At 35.8% G+C, this 20373-nt stretch overlaps 1 protein-coding gene across 2 annotated transcripts in view; it reads right to left on the bottom strand.

Annotated features, from left to right (window-relative positions):
- The window catches only part of LOC150098544 (uncharacterized), a 610245-nt gene that overhangs the window by 41835 nt on the left and 548037 nt on the right, over positions 1-20373 (bottom strand). For both annotated transcript variants that reach the window (XM_090405300.1, XM_090405297.1), the window contains exon 35: positions 17828-17951. In XM_090405300.1, coding sequence (XP_090261426.1) covers positions 17828-17951 — 124 coding nt within the window. The remainder of the gene's footprint in view (positions 1-17827; positions 17952-20373) is intronic.

Raw genomic sequence — 20373 nt, forward strand, 5'->3', positions numbered from 1 at the left:
TGTGGGTCACTTACAGAATCTGCAGAAAAAAAAGGCATAGGTAGAGTTCCCAGGCAACTAGAATCAAACCTATATTAATCTTCTTTTTTTTTTTTCCTGAAGCTCTAGCCTTATAGAATCAGAATTGTTGCCACATGAATTAACAGGAATAGAAATGATAAATTAGAAACCAATAACACTTCATATCGAAAAAATTTAAACACGAGATGTATGGTTTCTAATTTAATGGTTCTATTCCTAATAAATCTTTTAAAAATTTTAATCTTGTTAAGTTGTGTGTTTTCAGTTATTAAAAATAACCCAAAAAGTTGTGATAAAAACGAATACTTCATTTATTTAATAAAGCATTTTAATAAATCGTTATCAAACAGATACTATACTATAATGTCATTCACAAATACCACTGAAGGGAAACTCTCATAACCAATATGTTATTTAAATTTTTCATGCTTTTTCTTAAAAACTGGTGCAATGCACCTTCAGTTCCAATTCAATATATACTTTATCAATTGCTTTTATTAGAAAAATTATGATAGAATTTTCAGATGGATATAACAATTATATAATTTTTGAACAACAATTTTTAAACAACAAAAAAAAAAGTGATTAGAAGAATGGAGAAACTCTTGTAACAAACAATATGGTTAGGATTAGTCTTTCATCAAAAACTAGTAAATTTTCAATAATGACTTGAAAATGAAGATATAGTACGCCCACAGTTTGTAGATCTCTGCTTGGTGATTTGCCAAGAATAGTCGATTCATGCTGAAGGGGAGAAAGAAATGAAGGACGTAGGTCACCAACACGTGAAATCAAGTGCTTTATAGGTAAACTTTTCTTTTTGTAAGGACACAACATCTTCTCTACTCTTCATTGTTCATCCCAACTTTGCATCATCTGCAAACAACTGAATATCTCAATCCAAATCTTCACCAATATCATTAACATATAAGTTAAACAGTAATGGCCCTAAAACAGACCCCTGAGGCACTCCACTAGTGACTTTCCTTTTCCTGGATATCGCACCCCCATACACAACTTGTTGATACCTATCAGATAGCCAGTCTCCAATCCAATGCACTAATCTAATATCCAACCACATCTGCTCTAGTTTGACTGTCAACTTATCATGAGGTACTCTATCAAAAGCTTTTGTGAAATCCAAGTATATTACTGTGTATCCTTCTCCTCTGTCCAAGGAAGCAGTCACTTTATTGTAATCAGTAAGTAGATTACTAAAACATGACCTCCCTTTAGCAAATCCATGCTGTCCATCAAAAATAATACCATTGTTGTCAACCCAACTCTGGATCCTAGTTCTCACAAGCTTCTCCAACAACTTAACTACAACATTTGACACACTGATAAGCTTATATAGTGTGATGCTTGAGTTCGATCACCTCCTTTATGAAGTGACACAATCTTGCCTTCCTTCCACTCCTTAGGAACTTGACCAAGTGCAAAACTCGTATTAAAAAAAATGTCAAGCCAGGTGTCAACTCCCTGGCACATTCCTTCAGAATATGTGGTGATATATTATCAAGTCACACAGCCTTATTTACATCTAGTTTACTCAACTCCCCAAACACCTCTTGCTCACTTACAATGTCTCTCCTCCTCACCGTCAACTGCTCTCAATCTTTCCATGAAGTCACATTCACAAGGTTGAAAGATCTTTATGAACTGCTCATTAAGTATCTCCACCACACATTCTGCAACAGCTGTCTTTATACCATTTTCTCCAATCAATGTCATCCTTCCATAATCATTCTTTCTTTTGCTGGCTACATATCGAAAGAACTCCCTAGGATGCTTTTTTGGCTTCATTAGCTAACTGCTGTTCATACCTTTCTTTAGCTACTCTCTTTATTCTAATCTCTTTATTCATCCATCTCACGCCTACCTTATTTAACCTTCTCACCCTTGGAATACATTTAGACATTGCAGCTACTAGATAGTTTTTGAAAATCCCCAAGCTGCATTGATCTCTTTTCCAGCTAACTCCTCATTCCACGCTACACCTGCAAGCTGTCTCCTGAGCTCTTCATAATCACCCCACTTGTAGTTCCACATATACCCTTTTCTTACAGGGGTCCTCGTATTGCTGGCAACCACCCAGGTAATCACCTCATGGTCACTCTCACCAATTGGTGGATGATTTGACACCTCATTTATAATTACATCCTCTGATGACCAAATCCAAGACCTTAATCCTCGTGTACCCTCTGTTACATACTGTCTGAGGTAGTTATCCCTCAAAAACTCAAGAAACTCATTTTCTTTACTTCCAGTTGCTATCTCATCATTCCAGTGTATATTGCCATAATTAAAATCCCATAATGATCACCCTTTTCTTATTTGATTGGTTAATTTGACTATAAATTTCACTATCACCACCATCCACATTACTTGATCTATAACAAAAACCCACCAAGTATTGATTCCATTCAACCTCTATTTCACACCATACTGCTTCAAAACCACTGGCACTATTTCCGTCTTGCATCTCTACTTTGTATGAACATAACTCTTTCTCTATCATCAATAGCACTCCCCCTCCCTTATTACCCCTTCTTTCCTCACAAAACACATCATACCCGTTCATCTCTATTCCTGTCAGGATGTCATCCTCCTCCAACCATGTCTCACTTATTCAGACAATCTTTGGGTGAACAGATCAATTAGTGCAACCATTTCATCTGCCTTGTTTCTTATACTTCTAGCATTTGTATACAAACACAACAGCTCATTTCTGGATCTAGAGCTAGTTCCACTGATACCACTCACTTGATGTGATCTCTCCATGCTCGACTGGAGCCATTCCCCTTTCTGCTTCTTCATTTTAGACTCCGTTTCAATTTTAACTGTTTCCTCTTGATCCCTGGCTACACATGCTCTCACCTCCTATTGGGGCATCCACCTTTCTCATGCTGTGCACCCCTGTCCACCGCGAGCCTCCCCATCTCCCTGCTCCTCTTGCACACCCATTCTCTCATTTTCTATACTCATACCACTCACTTCCCCATTCATATCCACCTCTTCAATCTCTCCTGTCTTACTATCCTGCTCTTCCACATCATTCCCCCCCTCTTGATCTGATTCATTCTCTCTATTCACTTCTCTACCTTTCAGCAGCAGTCTCTCCAAGCAACTCACACCACATAACCACTCAAATGTAGTCCATTACTCCCATACAGCTCACTTCGTCCCTCAAACTCATTCCACACGTTAATGAACTGTACTCCCATCTCCTCACACATTTCAGCCAGCATATCATTCATAATCCTTGCTCTCCACCTCATTTCACCAGTCATACCTAGGCAACATACTGATTACCCTTCCTGTCACACTATTTTCTTTTATCCTTCCAAGCAGCTTCCTGATATCCATTCTGACACGCTCTTTGTCCTTCTATGGAAACAGTAGTCTGACTATGGAAAGGAGCATAAAAGTCTCAGAGATCTTCCTACTTGACACTGTTGAAGTGCCAAAGACATGGGGGTTGTGAATAGCTGAGAGAAAGGTGTTCAACTATAAATGAAACTTGGAGGAGATAGATCTGAATTACAAAGAAAAGCTATCATATTAACAGTATCTGGAAGGAGAACAAGTTAAGAAAAGATCTAAAGTGTTGGATGAGTGAAGAGGACTGTAAGAAATCCTGGCTGGGAAATAACAATCTGCTTCAGGTCACTGCTTATAGAAAATACCTCTGCTTCTCTTATATGGCATGAGATTTGTAAAGAAACTTGAGATTTGACAGTGGAATTGAAAAAATAGAGCCAGTAAGAGTTGTATATATCAAAATCATCAAGGAGGAAGATTCACTATTAGGGAATATGGTAATCAATCTTCATGGATAAGAAGTCAAAGATATCAATGATTTTCAGACTTAGGGACACAGTAGAGATAGCAGATGAACAACACATAATGAGGGAAGTAAATCTTACATACAAGGAAAAAAAAAATCAAGATTAAATATCCTCTAGCAAGGAATATTGAATTGCACAAAAGTGCAAATACCACCCTTGTGGCGGAAGGAATCTCACAGGTTGTAGTTAAGGTGAGTTAACATGAGCTCTGGCATGACAAAGATTTGAAGTTTGATCAAAAACAGAAAATCAGGTTTGGATGCTTGCAGGTAGTGCATATCATTTAATTTGGAAATGTTGAAGTAAATATGAAACAAATTTTTTCGTAAGTTTTTTGAAATATTTTAATATTTAGGAGTTTTTTGAAGGAGGTTTATGTCCTATTTTAACTGCAGTAACACTACATTTATTTAAGTTTACTGTTATGTTAGTACTTCAAAGTGAATGGAAGAAGAGTGGGGGGTAATGTACTGTGGGAGGATATCAACTCTTAGACATGTCATCTATACATCCAATCTCAATGCCATAACATGGCTTTGAGAGCACCCTCCCCTTGCATACCATTTCTCTCTCTCTAGGCACAAGCTGGCAACACAGATAACAATAAGATTGTGCCAAATCGTCAATAAATATCCTAAATGCATTATCATCTGATTTGACCCTGTATACTATCTGGCATTCTATGGAACTGCTTTATTACTGTACCCTAAAAAATTGGGTTGGTTCTGGATGTCCACATTATGCTTAGCATGCCCCTGATGGGCAATGAACATCATCTACCACATAGTAGATGTTGGCATTTCCTCCAACTATGAATGATCCTTTTACAGTGGAAAGCTTGCAGGATTTTCTATCCTATAGTATTTCACACCCCTATAGTTACTCTGAGGGTTGCTGACAAAGTTTTTATGAGAATATCATCCAAATGTAATTATTTTAGTGCTTTTGTGGATCCTGCTAACCCTTCTAAATCCTTCTCTATAAAGAAAGGTGATATTTTCCTTTTTGAAAATTCACTTGTTGCATGTATGATGAGAAAATGGTTTACATATAAAGCTAATGTTTTTCAGTTTCTACTTTTTTAACTTATGTTTCTATGGTTTATGTACTTGGTCTATGAGGAGATCCCTGATAAATTTTGAAAATGTTTAGTGCTTAAAGGAAGTTTACATTCAATGCAGACACCCTTATCTATCACAGTGCTACACATGGATGACAACTATCTGATAAGCAATAAATGTGCACTGAAATGGGACACAAATGTCACTCCATACATAAAAAAAAAAAGAATGCAGCAAGCCTTAAACCTTCCCCAGATCATTAAGAAAGAGAATTACTGAAATAGTATTGATTCCTTGCAGATGAGCTCACCAGCCAAATGATTCACATCATGCTGAAGCAAGACATTAGATTCCAGTGATAGTAGTTAAGAGAATAGGAAAGTACAGCAGATAGAAAAATAAAGAAAAATTATTATTATTATTATTATGTAACACCTCCAGGGAGTCCAAAGATTCATCGAGGAAGAGTGTGCCAACAGCATCGAACAATTGATCTCCTTCCAACTACTAACCGCACTCAAACTTTCTTAACTTTTTGTGAGCTATTAGTAGCAGAGGCTCTACCAATCGACCAACTTTTGCTTATGAAGGATGAATATTATGTGAAAGGCTACTCTGCCATGAACAGGTGTCTCACATGGAGGACATAATGGACAGAAGGGTTTTCGATTTGACTGTAGGATCAAAAGATGCAATTCTTACAGAAATAAGTGTATAATGGGTGTTGTATGAGTGTATATCAGTTGGGTGTATACTGTTCTAACTCGGGGGGGGGAGATTGAACTGGAATGCAGTAGCCTCAAGTAGGAGGAAAGAATTCATGCAGAATTACAAGGAAGATGATTATGATATTTAGGTGGGTGTTGCTATAGACCTGACAATATGGTGGACAGTGAGTAAGAAATGATGAGAATTGATTTGGAGCAATACTATGAATGAAAGAATTTAAAAAGCAGTGGCAAATTGTATATCTAGACTGAGAAGATAAATAGATTTCAGGAGAGGAACATGAAAATCAAACAGAAATTGCAGAAGAAGAAAGAGACAGATATAAAAAAAGTGGAACAGAATTACATAAAAAGTGCAATGCTCAAACTAGGCAAGTAACTGACAAAAGTAAGGAAGGAGAAATTAGAATATGGGAAGAGACTGGAACTGCAGTACAAAGAAACTACCAGAATTATTTTGTTCTGTAGCAAGCACAAAGACAAATAACAAGAGAAGAATGATCTTATTCAGTAGAGAAAGTAGGTTGAGATGCAGATGACACAGTAGAGCTCTTTAATGATCATTTTATCAGAATATTTCATTCTACTAAAACAGTCTACTCTCAGGAGGGAAGGTTGAAAGATTATAAACAAATAAAACAACACAATAATGATTGCAGTGAAAGAAGATCTGAGGAAGTAAGAAGTAATATGGAAGAGCAGGAAAGTAGGGTGGAAGAACTTATAAACAGAAACATAAGACAGATAGGAAAATAAGGATTCAGGATGGACAAAGAGACACTGTATGAAAAGTGTGGATACCTATTGCAGAAGTGGAAGTGTGGGATAGATGAGAAACGGCTGAGATGGCCTGGGAATAAGGTTTGGGGAGGGGTATAGGATCAGTGGTTAAAGAGAGAAATAACTTAAGGGAGGGTATATGGAGGAGTCATATCTGAGAAGTGGTGTCAGTGGGACTTTTTACAGAACCAGAAATGAGTTGTATTTATAATGGATGTCAGAAGCATCAGGAAAAATGGGAACACAATTATCATTGATTGATTAAGCTCATATGTCCAAACATTGTTGGAATAAGTTAGATATGGTTGGATAAGAATGACATCCTGACAGGAATATATGGAGGGATGTCAGAGGGAAGAAAGGGAGGAGGCATGCTGTTAATGACAGCAGAGGAGTTCTGGCCATCCAAGGTGGAAATACAATGGACAGATAGTAGCAGGGTTTTGAGGCAGTATGGTCTGAGGTAGAGGCAGATAGGATGGCATATTTAGGTGGGTGTTGCTATAGACTTGACAATATGGAAGACAGTGAGTAAGAAATGTATAAGAAAAGGGCGATCGTTATGGGTGATTTAATTATAATACAGACTGGACTGAAGAAATGATATCTGGAGGCAAAGAGAATTAATTTCTGGAGTTCTTGAGAGACAATTACCTTAAACAGTTGTAACAGAGGGCACATAAGGATCAAGAGTCTTGAATATTATCATCTCATTATAGAGGATGTTATTATAAATAAGGTGTCAAATCTTCCTCCATTTGGAGGAAGATTTGACACCCTGGTAGTGGCTAGCTATATGAGAACTTATGTAGAAAGGGATATACAGTCATACCCAGAAGTTACGAGGCAGGTGGGACCAACAAAAAGCATGTAAGTCAAATTCACGTAACTCGGGGTATAATTTTGCATGTAATTTATATATATATATACAAACATACAAAATATTAGTTAATTGGGACAAAGGTTTACAAAAACACCTATTTTTTAACAAATATAATCATAATTGTAGTTTGTCGTACATAAAAAAAAGAAAGTTATTTCGATGTCAATGGTTTCATGAAATCTAATAGATTCATCTGATGGCATAATGTCTTTTTCTTGTCACGAAAAATTTCTTCACAGCAAGCTAATGATTTTTTTATTCCTTACCTTGTGGCTACAATTCGTTCCTCGTTAGAATCTATGTCCTCCAAAATCTGTAAACCTTTCTTTTATGATTGTTCTTACTGTGGATTCCTGTAGATCGAACTTCTTTACTAGCTCACAAATTTTCATTCCGCCTTCAAAATCTTTAATAATGTTGAGTTTTGTTTCCAAAGTCAATGTTTTTCTTTTCTTGCTAGCCGTAGAAGAATCAGACTTGCTTCCTTTGGACGACATTATTATTTTTTATGTGATAAAATTTTTATCAAGAACATAACATTAAAACAATCGCAAGGTTTGTAGACTATAAAAATCATGTATGAATGGAGACCACACGAAACACATCAGTGCTTGCGACATTGGCGAATGCGGCCGGCGCCGGAAAGATACGACTAGTGGTGAGGCGTGAAGCAGGACTGGAATATGTACATATAAGAAACCACGTAACTCCGGATTTGCGTAAGTCGGGGTACGACTGTGTATGTGTGTATATATATATATATATATATAAAAAGGTTTAATGACTATTACTGAGAGAAAAGACGACAAGATATATTTAACAAGATACTACTAGTTTACTAGTTTCGTTACATGAACATCCTCAGATATCATAATCAAAGAAGTATATAAAAAATTACAGAGACTTAAAATTGTACTAACAGAACAAGTATAAAAAACAGTAGTGTGTTTGAAAAAAAAATGCAAGTATGAGTTCCAAACAAACGAATACTACGCGCTGTCGCGAGTGCGCCAGTACTGAACAGAAGCAACGTGTGCGTCAGAGAGATTGTAACTCAGGCTGTTGTTGATATGAGAAGAATCTAGAGAAATTTCCCTAGATTCAACAATCTTTCTTTTGAGTTCATCGTAGCACACATGGATGTTAGCAGTTTGAGTCCAGTTTACAATGTGCTGGCAGCCTTCGTCTGAGTTAGCTGAAAAGAGAACGTGGCTAGAGAGAGCGCTAGCTCTAGTCCTGTTATAGGAGATATCTCTACGGTGTTCATCCAAACATAGAAGGATGGATTTAGCAGTCTGTCCATAGTATGCTTTCTGCAATCACACAAAATCTTGTATACTCCTGGAAACTGAGTAGGAAGATGTTTCTGTTTATGTTTGCAAAGTAATGAACGAAGTTTTGGAAGCGTAGTGAAGCACGTTTTGAAGTTGAATTTCTTGAGAATCTTTGCCAGTTTTGGTGAAAGAGAGCTGATGTAAGGCAAGGAGACGAAGGCTCTTGGGGAAGAGGGATCTTCAGAAGTAGTTGAGTGCCTGGGGGAAAAAAATTTGTCAATTTTCTTTGGAGAGAAACCATTGTTAATAAACGTTTTTTTAAGAAAACAGAGTTCATTTTCAATTTCTGTTTCTTCTGTAAGTAATGATTTGGCTCTCGGTGTTAAAGTGGAAATAATACCACATTTTTGTGGGGGATAATGATGGGAGGAAGCATGAAGGTATCTGTCAGTATGAGTAGGCTTTCTAAAAATTGAGATTTTAATGCTCTCAGCACATCTGGTAAGTTTGAGGTCTAAAAAGGGAAGGCAGTCATCTGATTCCAGTTCGAGGGTGAAAGAGATTTTTTCATGGCACTTGTTTAGGTGGTCTAAAAAAATTGTATATACATACATATACATATACATACATATACAATTCTCTTCCCCAAGAGCCTCCATCTCCTTGCCTTACATCAGCTCTCTTTCACCAAAACGGGCAAAGATTCTCGAGAAATTCAACTTCAAAACGTGCTTCACTACGCTTCCAAAACTTCATTCATTACTTTGCAAACATAAACAGAAACATCTTCCTACTCAGTTTCCAGGAGTATACAAGATTTTGTGTGATTGCGGAAAGCCATACTATAGACAGACTGCTAAATCCATCCTTCTATGTTTGGATGAACACCGTAGAGATATCTCCTATAACAGGACTAGAGCTAGCGTTCTCTCTAGCCACGTTCTCTTTTCAGCTAACTCAGACGAAGGCGGCCAGCACATTGTAAACTGGACTCAAACTGCTAACATCCATGTGTGCTACGATGAACTCAAAAGAAAGATTGTTGAATCTAGGGAAATTTCTCTAGATTCTTCTCATATCAACAACAGCCTGAGTTACAATCTCTCTGATGCACACGTTGCTTCTGTTCAGTACTGGCGCACTCGCGACAGCGCGTAGTATTCGTTTGTTTGGAACTCATACTTGCATTTTTTTCAAACACGCTGCTGTTTTTTATACTTGTTCTGTTAGTACAATTTTAAGTCTCTGTAATTTTTTATATACTTCTTTGATTATGATACCTGAGGATGTTCATGTAATGAAACTAGTAAACTAGTAGTATCTTGTTAAATATATCTTGTCATCTTTTCTCTCGGTAATAGTCATTAAACCTTTTTTATAATATTCCAACCGAGTAAAAATGAATTTTGAAAAAAAAAAAAAAAATATATATATATATATACAGTAAACCCTTGCTGAACGTGGGGTTTACGTCATTAATATATTGCGCACGGCAAAATTGCGTTCCGCAAAGTAAACTTTCTATTGAAAAAAATGTGTTAGGTATAGTCCAAATTAAGAAAGTATGTATGTATAATTTAAACTAACCTAAATATTGTTGTAATTAAAAGGGAAAAATGAAACAAATGCTAATTGAAAGGATTTTTATTACTGCTTAACAAGTAGGTACATGATACAATTATTTTTTTAAAAAGCTAGTGATTTTTGCTTGGGACAATGACTGACGCAACTCTTTAAAAGTTTCGCGGTATGGAGTGCAGAGTTTTTCAATGCCTTTCATAAAGTGTCTTCTTCTTTCTTCATTTGGGTCAATCTCCATTGCAAAATCAGACAGTTCCTGTGCCTTTTTTAACAATTCATTTAACTTCTTGTAAGTTAAAGGTGCTTTATCATCTTCTTCACTATCGCTGCTTTCATTGTCGGCTGGTGTTACAAGATCATCCAATTCTTCATTTCTCGATCATCATTCTAAATTAATTCTTTGACTTCTCCTTCTTCCATATCTGAAAATCCTTTGCCGCCAATTGCTTTTGCAATTTGTATAATTTCTTTGGCTTCATTTTCAATCGATGGAAATCCTTTAAAATTGTTGACAACTTCTGGCCAGAACTGATGCCAGCAAGCATTCAATGTTGATGAATTCACTTGTTCCCATGCAAGTTTAATAATTTCTATGCAGTGGCTTATGTTGAATCACTTCCAAAATGCCATTAGCGTGTCGTGCTTTCCTTCGTCTAGTGCTTTATTTGGAGAGGTGGTAACATGCCTGACATAATAGGCTTTGAATGTTTTTATGATACCTTGGTCTTGGTCCATTGGTTGGATTAAGGAAGTGGTGTCAGGTGGGAGGAATAAAACCTTTACATTTGGATGCAATGCTGTGAGGGCTTCAGCATCGTGTCCTGGAGCATTATCGAGAATTAGGAGAACTTTAATAAAGCACAGGTTTTGCTGTTCTAAGTAATGTTTGACTTCTTTAATGAATGAATTTTCAAACCAGTGATTAAAGAGGGCTTTTGTTACTCAAGCTTTTCTATTCCACTTCCACACAACGGACAAAATGCTCAAAAATTTTTCCCTGCAATGCACGAGGCGTTTTAGATCGATAAACGAGCAGAGGCTTGCACTTGAAGTCGCCTGATGCATTTCCACAAAAAAGCAAAGTGAGTCTATGCTTAAAAGCTTTAAAACCTGGGGCAACCTTTTGTGTCTTTGTGATGTAGGTACGTTGTCCCATTTGCTTATAAAATAGGCCAGTCTCATCGACATTGAAAACTTGTTATGGAATGTAACCTCTCTCTTCAATGAATTTCAAAAATTGGGGTTTGAATTTCTCTGCTAAACAATGCTAGCACTGAATGGACAGCACAGCAGATAATGGTAATGATACAGAGGATATGACATGCACCGTGCAGGATTTGTTCATCTGGAAAAACCAGGTGAAAAAGGATGAAGAAATATTGGAAAGGTTCCAGTGGTGATTGACCAAGGTTGGTTCTGGTCTTTGGAATGCTGAATATGAAGAGATTGAGGAAAATGCAATTTGCAGAGTTTAGTGATTAGAGTAAGTGGGAACAGCTTCGATTAAAAACATATTGGAAAGCTCAAGTCAAAATGCAACCATACAACTTATAAAATTCAGACTTAGTTTATGGCATATATATATGGTTTTCTTTTTCATCATAGGTGAGTTAGGTTAACAAAACTGTAATATAAATTTCTGTAGGCATTTCATGAAATGTTTTTACAGTTGCACAGAAGAATATATTTAAGAAGAATTGGTAATAATCATTCTATTAAAATAAATATATTGTTCCATTTTGTACTATTTTTTCTCAGGATGAAAGAGAGTTGCACTTTAACATCTGATGTGGCCAATTAAGAGAAACAACTATATGATGTGGTTTAAGATTGAAAACATTTTTCATTATTATATTAACATCATTAGTTTATTGATATGAATGTCAATAACATTCTCAGAAAATTTACATAATTCTTAATCATGCAAAAGTACAACTGAGAAAAAAAAAACTATCTATATCCAATCTATTTTCATCCAAATACTCAGTTATTACCCTGCTGTCATTACTTCAGACTAGGGTTTTCTGAGTCTTAGCTATTTTCCCATTTGTGAGACCCTAGACATTTTTCCCAATACCCAGAATTATACGATTTCACTCACGAAAACGATTTTAAGTATATTTACTATTTATTTGATGATTAATATACAGTTTTTTTTAAAAAAAATGCATCAACAACTACTAAATGAATAGCATGATTAAGTTTTGATAAATTTTCAACTGAGCATTAACATCCAAATTTCTGCATCTTTCTCACTCCATCTGCTGTTGAAAGTTTAGGTAGACAGGAGTTTAGGACTTAAGTTTAGGTAGACAGGACTGTAGGTAGCTTGCTCCACCTTTGCAAGGAGTCGTCCTGGTGTTGTACCACCTTACCCCCAGTCCTGAAGATACTTTCAGGTGCAAACTTTGTTTGCTCACACTTGGATAAAGGATTAAACTAAATTTATTATATTCTAACCAAGTGAAAAATAAACTTTCAGCATCTTTCTCTAAATCCAGAGTAATTTATTAAAAAGGTGGCACACCAATTGGCAACTCCTATAGGTAGAGATGACCTGCTAATGCTTCTGGCAAGTATCTCCACTTGGGCCTGGCTCCCACTGATGAGACCTCAATAAAGGTCGAAACTAGTCTGGGTAGTGGCCTTTCCCTTAATGCATAACATCAGACATATCCGCAAGGAGATGTGTTTTGCATTAAAAGAGATACTGTGACAGGAGTGTAGGTATCTTGCTCCACCTTTGCAAGGAGTCACCTGGTGTTGTACCACCTTATCCCCAGTCCTGAAGATACTTTCAGGCGCAAACTTTGTTTGCTCACACTTGGATCAAGGATTAAACTAAATTTATTACACTCCATCTGTTGTTATAACAAAAAAACACACACATTTTTTGAAAATTATTCTAAATTCTTACATTCTTAAGGCCAGAACAAAAATTAAGAACATAAAGGAAGCAATTCAAAAACAGAAAAGAAAAGTAAACAAGATCGTAATTGTAGTAGGTACTAATGACTTAACTAGCAATAAGTTCAGTATGAGAGAGAAAATTAAAAGGCTGATGGAAGAATTGAGAGTGAAGAGTGATAAAGCAAAATCATCAGTATTTTACCTCAATATGATAAAAATGAATTAAGAAGAAAGGCTACAATGGCAAACAATTCAATGCGTAGGCTGTGCAGAAGGAATGGAAGCGAGTTTTTGGATGTGTGGAGTGAGTTTGATGGAAAATTGGATTTTCATAAGAGGGATGGCCTACACCTGAATGCATTCGGTATCAAGAATCTTGAAAAACTAATAACTGGTATGAGACCTAACACACAGAATCAGGGAAACTAAATTATAAAGGGAGGAATGGTGAGAATGTGAGTGTAAGAAAGAGAATGTTATATAACTGTGTTAATGATGGGAATGGGTTTTATCATGGAAATGTTGACGAGGAGAGAACAATTTTGACTTTGTGTTAGTCCAGTTCGGATTCATCAAACATGTGCAAAGATGTCTACATGTATAAAGCGAGAAGAATAGAGATCTGCAAGTTATTCAACTGTGTCATGGAGACTGTAGACAAGAGTATACAAAAGAACATGTAGGTAGATTATTATGTCTGTATACAAATGATAGGAGTATCAGAAACAAACAGTAGAGTGTGTTGCCTTGGTCAATATGTTGGGACCTCAGATTGTAGACATTAGTGAGACTTGGTGATCAGAATCAGACCTATTAGCTGGTATCGAGTGTAAAGGGTACAGCATTTTTAGGAAGGATAGAGAGAATAGGAGAGGAGGGGCATGCTGCTAATGTCGAGACATATAATTAAAGTACCTACTAACAGTATTTTGTGTGGCAGTGAGTTTGAAGCCATCTGGTGTGAGGTGGAATCTAACAAGATCAATTACACAGTGGGGTGTTGTTACACACCTGATGGATCAGTTGCTAGTGATGAAGAAATGCATCACCAAATAGAAAAGATGAGTGCAAAAAAGAGTAATCATTATGGGACACTTTAATTATCCAAATATTGATTGGATAGCAGTAGAATCTGATGAGAAGAATGAAAATGAATTTATTGAGCTGTTAATGGACAACTTCCTCAAGCAGCATGCGACAGAAGGAACTCGAGGTCAAAGAGTGTTAGATTTGATTATAGTGTCAGAGGACATTTCATTTAAAGACATAACTATTCTGCCTCCAGTTGGTGACAGTGATCATGCATTACTCACTTGGGAAGTGACTAAGTTTATGAATGTTCCATTCAGAAAAGGCACATGCTGAACTACAAAGCAGGAAATTTTGACCAACTGAGGAGTATACTGAGTTCAGTGGAATAACTGGATGAAAAGAATATCAACAGTGCATGGGAAGCATTTAAACAAAACTTAAATGTGTCCTGAGTTCGAAGAATAAACAAGGTAGGAGTCAAATAGATGTGTAATTTATTAAGCAAGAGATCCATAAGAAAGGGGTGATGTGGAAGGAATACTGTGTGCATAAGGATGATGTCCATTATGAAAATTATAAGCAGCAGGCTAGAATATTCACAACTGTTGAATGGAAAGCAAAATCTGAGTATTAAAAGAAACTGGCTCTGAGTGCTAAAGACAACTCATAAGAATTCTATCAACATGCTGCAAGTAAAAGAAAGAATGAAATTGAAAGAATAACTTTTCTAAATGCAGATGGTGTGAGGGTTACAGATGCAGAAGAGGTTGTTCAACTAATGAGTGCCCATTTTGTTAAAACATTGAGCTCACTGCTACCTCTGCACTAGATGAAGAAACTCATGTGCATGAGGTATTAGAGCTTTTGCACAAACTGAATAAGAATTCAACAACAGGGACTGATGGGATATCAACATGTATGCTAAAAGAGTGTTCAGCTGAAAACTGGCTATTCCTTTGACCAGGCTATTTAATATGAGTCTCAGAACAGGGAAGATTCTGCAGGAATGGAAAGAATGTATGGTAATTCCATTGCACAAGGGTGGTGCAAAGATTGATGCATCCCACTATTGACCAATTAGTATCTCAGGAGTGGTGGTGAAGATTTTAGAAAAATTGGTGAGGGCTCACATTCAGAAATAGGTTGACAGTGAATCTCTACTTTGCAATGAGCATCATGAGTTTACTAAGGGAAGGTCATGTCTTAGCAGCCTGCTCACATTCTATAACAATGTTACCATTGAATTAGACAAGGGGAATGGATACACCGTGATACTTTCAGATTTTGCTAAGGCTTTTGAAAGAAGTTGGAAAATATGGGTTTTGGTTATAGAATTTAGTGTGGATAAGAGGATGGCTGACTGACAGATATCAAAAAGTGATATTGAGAGATGTGAGTCTGCACGATTTAATGTAACCAGTGGTGTACTACAAGGATCAATGCTTGGTCCACTGTTATTCAATCTGTACATTAATGATATTGGGAAGGATTTGAAAAGTAACATGCAGCTATTTGCTGATGATGCAAAGATAGGTAGCATAATCAGGAATGCTGCTGATATGCAGTACTTGCAAAATGATTTGAATAGGCTGGAATTGTGGGCATGGGAAAATGGATGTCAGATCAATGTCAGTAAATGTAAAATCATTCACTTCGGCATGATTAGATATCCAATGTCATATTATAATGGTGGGATCTTGGAGTGTAAGTAGATAGGAAGTTGAAGTTTAGGGGCTATGTAGCAAAAGATTGCAAACACAACCCAAAAGATAATTGCAATGCTGTAACGAATGTTCACATGTAAAGTTAAGGATGTCATTTTGCCTCTTTACAAGGCCTCACTTGGACTACCGTGAGCAGGTCTGGTCTCCTGTTTTCCATTGTGATTCTGATATATTGGAGAGAGTGTGCTAAAAATGATATCAGGATTATGGAATACTTATTATGAAGACAGATTAAGAATTTGTAAACTGTAGACACTAGCAAACAGGAGAAAAATGGGTGATATGATTGAGACTTACAAACTCTGAATGGGTCATACAGTATTTCAGTTGATGGAGGGTTGGGAAAGGACAAGAGGAAGCTGAGAATGAATGTCGCTATGAAAGGGGGGGGGAGGGCTAGATTTTTCTCTGATAAGGTGGTGCATGATTGGAATGATTTGCCATTGGATGTTGTGTGTGCAAGTAGTGTGAATGAATTCAAGAATAAGTATGATAGCTGGTGCATGTAGTATGTGGCCTTCCTGGATGAGTACCTGACTCCCTGGAAGTCTCTCTCTTAATGATGATAATGATGATGATAATAATAATAATAAAATTAAACAACAATACAATATCTTTCATTTCCGATACTGGTCCTCTCCTCCAAAGTGAGACTAAGACTGTGATCAGATACTGTTAATTCTTTAATTTATAATATTTGCTCTTTTGTTTTTTTTTAATGTTCATAAAGTTCATATTTACCTTTAAGATATATGACTTGTTATTTGGTGAAGAGTATTTCGGTTATGAAACTGATTTGCATATAAAAACACCAGTCGCAATTGTTTAAATTGCAGTTACATCTTTTGAGGCAAACTGAGATAAAATTTCATTTAATTTTCTTGTTTCACAAATTTAAAATTTACTGATCAGCTTGAATCTCTTTGAGCTATTTGAAAGCTCCATATTTTCCTCAGCACTTCTTTTAAAATGTGATTTGTGCATACATTCTAATTGCTTAATCAATCCATTAGTGTTCTGCTTATGTTAAATCTGCTTTCGACAATAACTGCACTGAGTTGCTGCCTCATTTCTACATTTAGTAAAGTGTTTACAAACTTTGGATTAATTATTTTCATTTTGAAGCTAAATGAAAATATTAACATTATAAAATTAAGAAAAATTTTAATTATAAATAATAAATTTTATGCTACCAATGTGTTATCAAATGTGATCTGAATTTAAAAAAAAAAAAAAAGGAGAAAAGAAACACTTCACCATGCATTACAGCATGAAAGTCTGTTGACGACTGCTAGTGAGTCTTTTGTTTTTGTTTAGCTAACAAAATATCCTATGGCCTAGTGGATAGCATACCTGCTCTCTAACCAACAGGCTGTGGGTTTGAATCCTGCAATGGGAATGGATGCACATGACTGTCTTGAATTAGTAAGATTGTCTTACTAATTCTGTATGGAAAGGGCTGTGACCTTACCATTTCTTCAAGCAGAGACTTCACTCCCCAAAATTCTATGAGGTATGGGTGTGAACACACAGTGTCCAATAAGGATGTCAAACTGAAAACAGTTTTACATCCTTATTTGCATGGTCATCATTTGACATGGATGAAAAAGTAACAAATGATCTGATAAAAGGGGGTAATTCTGTGAGCAAACCAACTCAAAGTGGCTAAGTAATAAAAATATAAAAATAACTAATTAAAGTGCGCTGAAAGGCATCTGTTTCAGTGCATATTGCAGTCTTTAAACAGTTTCATTAATTTGTACTAAAATTTTAATAATCATTTATAATCTATATGATACAATACTCATTTTACTAAAATTAAAAATTATAAAAGATTTGCAAATTTAAATTTATGAAATGTCTCGAGCTGTTTTTTCCAGGATTTCAGATAAGAGAGATTCAAAAATTTCTCCAGAATACATTTAAAAAAAATGTTTTTTTAAAATTTTTTTTATTTTAAATGCAAAATGTTTATTACTCACCATCTTGGAATGAATATGAAGCGAGTGTTGAATGTGAGGGCAACTCTCTTTCATCAACACCACCAGAAGATTCTGAGCTAAGCCCTTCTTCAGTTTTCTTAAGGGTAGAGCCATTTTCGTTTCCCTAATAATACATTATTACAATAGAAATTTAGTCATATATTAAACATAATGATATTTGTGATATTGTTGATGATAATATTGAACAATAATAATATTAACAAAGTATAAAAGTGATCTAAGTAATCTATTTTTTTATAGAAGCATATAATAGTGCATGAAGTGTTCCTTTCCCAGTCCTAAGGCAAATCTATTTCCATGAAAGATTTGCCTCTCATCTTCATTGCCATATACTACTGAATTGCCCTTACAGTTCTCAAATCTAGTCCCTAAATTTCAGGTTCTTGTCTGACATCACAGGGAATGCCACATAGCTTACTAATATGCCTACAACCAACCTATTTATAATATGCTATGAATACTGCAACATCAGTTAACAATGTTACATATTCAGCCACATATTACTTCATATGTAGGTAGTCAAGTAGAGTAGAAGAGTAGAGTGTCCTCTTGCAATGAGTCCTCAGACTCCTTAGAGGTGTCATATAATAATAATAATATTATTATTATCATGAGATTTCCACAGATAAAAGTCTCACCATGAGAGGATCTCAATATCAAATTCAGAGCTAACTGATTTACTGTTTCTTTCAAAACTCTCACCAGTGCACAAAGCAAAAATTTGGCCATATATGGCCTGTACAATGGAACTATCACTTCTTTATTTTTTATGTATAAACATTCTCATTTTCATTGCCAAATCTCACTGAATTGTACTCACAATTCTCACATTTTGTTCCTAAATTTCAGATGCTTGTCTATCATTATCTTCTGGTCTTTTATTTTCTCCACCTCCTTCAATACATCCCCCACATATTATATACACAACATTACAATCCTTGCCTTCCAAATTTCAAACTTTACACTTTTGCAACAGTCAATTGAGAACCCTCTCATGTCGGCCACACTCATCTGCTCAAAGTGACAGACTATTCAGTTTCTCCTAGAGCCATATATCAGCTTTTCTCCTTCCTCTCTCCCATTGTATCTGCAACTGTAAATGAGGGGGGGGGGTTCTGGAAAGTTCTGATAAACATCCAGACAAAAATGTTATTAAAGCAACTGATATAACCACAAGAAAGAACTTACTAGTAGCAGAGTTATGTAGGTAACTTATGTTATTATATTCTTATATCCTTGTGGTCATATTAGTTGCTTTAATATCATTTTTGTTCTAGGTGTTTATCAGAACTTTCCAGACCGCCCCCACTCGTATATCTTATTTAAAGCTTTCACAAACAGACCCCCAACCATCATAACCCAATAGCAACTTTTGTCTTCTAGGTACTTTCCCATACATTGTCACTGCTGATACAATTAGAAAGGCAATCTCCAATCCAAATGACTAATCTATATCTATTACCAAGCCTAATCTTTCTCAATTTAAATACCATCTCGCCATATTGCAGTCTGTTAAAGACTTTTGCAAAATATAGATATACATGCATCTCTCTCTCTTTTATCAAGTGTGTTTCTATTGCTGTATCGAAATATATAAGTAAATTGCTAAAATATGAACTCGTCTTAATGAACCAGTGCTGATTTTCATAGGGAATAACCACGAAGATCTTAGCCCACTCCAATCTTTACCAATAGAGTATATATCTATATATGCATCCTGCAATTTGAAACATATCTTGACACCTCCCCTTTGTGATCTTCTCTTGTTAAACAAACATGCCAAAGTTGCTGCTAACTGTGTGCTCTCTCTCTCTCTCACAATGTGCAATGAAATATCAAGTTTTATCAACAATATCAACATTGGGTTTTTTCAGCTCCCACTTTCATCCCCACTTTCAATCATCACTTAAACATTATAGCATATCATTCTGCATAATTTGGATACTAACCATTTAAACAAAAATGAAAGTATAGCATATATTATTCTGTATAATTTAGATACCAACCATTTAAACAAAATGAAATTGAGTAATAGAGTTAAAGATTTTAAACAATTTAATCAAAATCCAGAATAAACTTGATATCAATAAGGCCAGGAAACTTGATGGTATATCACCGTATGTCTTGACGGAATGTTCCAAGGAGTAAACGATACTTTAATGTACATTTTTAACATGAGTCTTAGATTAGATTTTGTTAGAGACCTGGTAATGTGTATGGCAGCAACCATGAAGTGTATAATCAAATTAGCCAAGCAAATAAGAAAAGGGTGATCATTATGGATGATTTTAATTATGACAATATAGACTGGGATGATAAGATAGCAATTGGAAGTAAAGAACATGAGTTTCTTGAGTTTTTAAGGGAAAAACTATCTCAGGCAGTATGTAACAGAGGGCCCATGAGGATTGAGGGTCTTGGATTTGATCATCTCATAAGAGGATGTTATTATAAATGAGGTATCAAATCATCCTCCAGTTGGTGAGAGGGACCATGAAGTGATTACCTGGGTGGTTGCCAGCAGT

The sequence above is a fragment of the Typopeltis vanoorti genome, chromosome 15 (assembly GCF_054136105.1).
Source record: "Typopeltis vanoorti isolate ZY-2024b chromosome 15, IOZ_Tvanoo_1.0, whole genome shotgun sequence".
Taxonomy (NCBI): domain Eukaryota; kingdom Metazoa; phylum Arthropoda; class Arachnida; order Uropygi; family Thelyphonidae; genus Typopeltis; species Typopeltis vanoorti.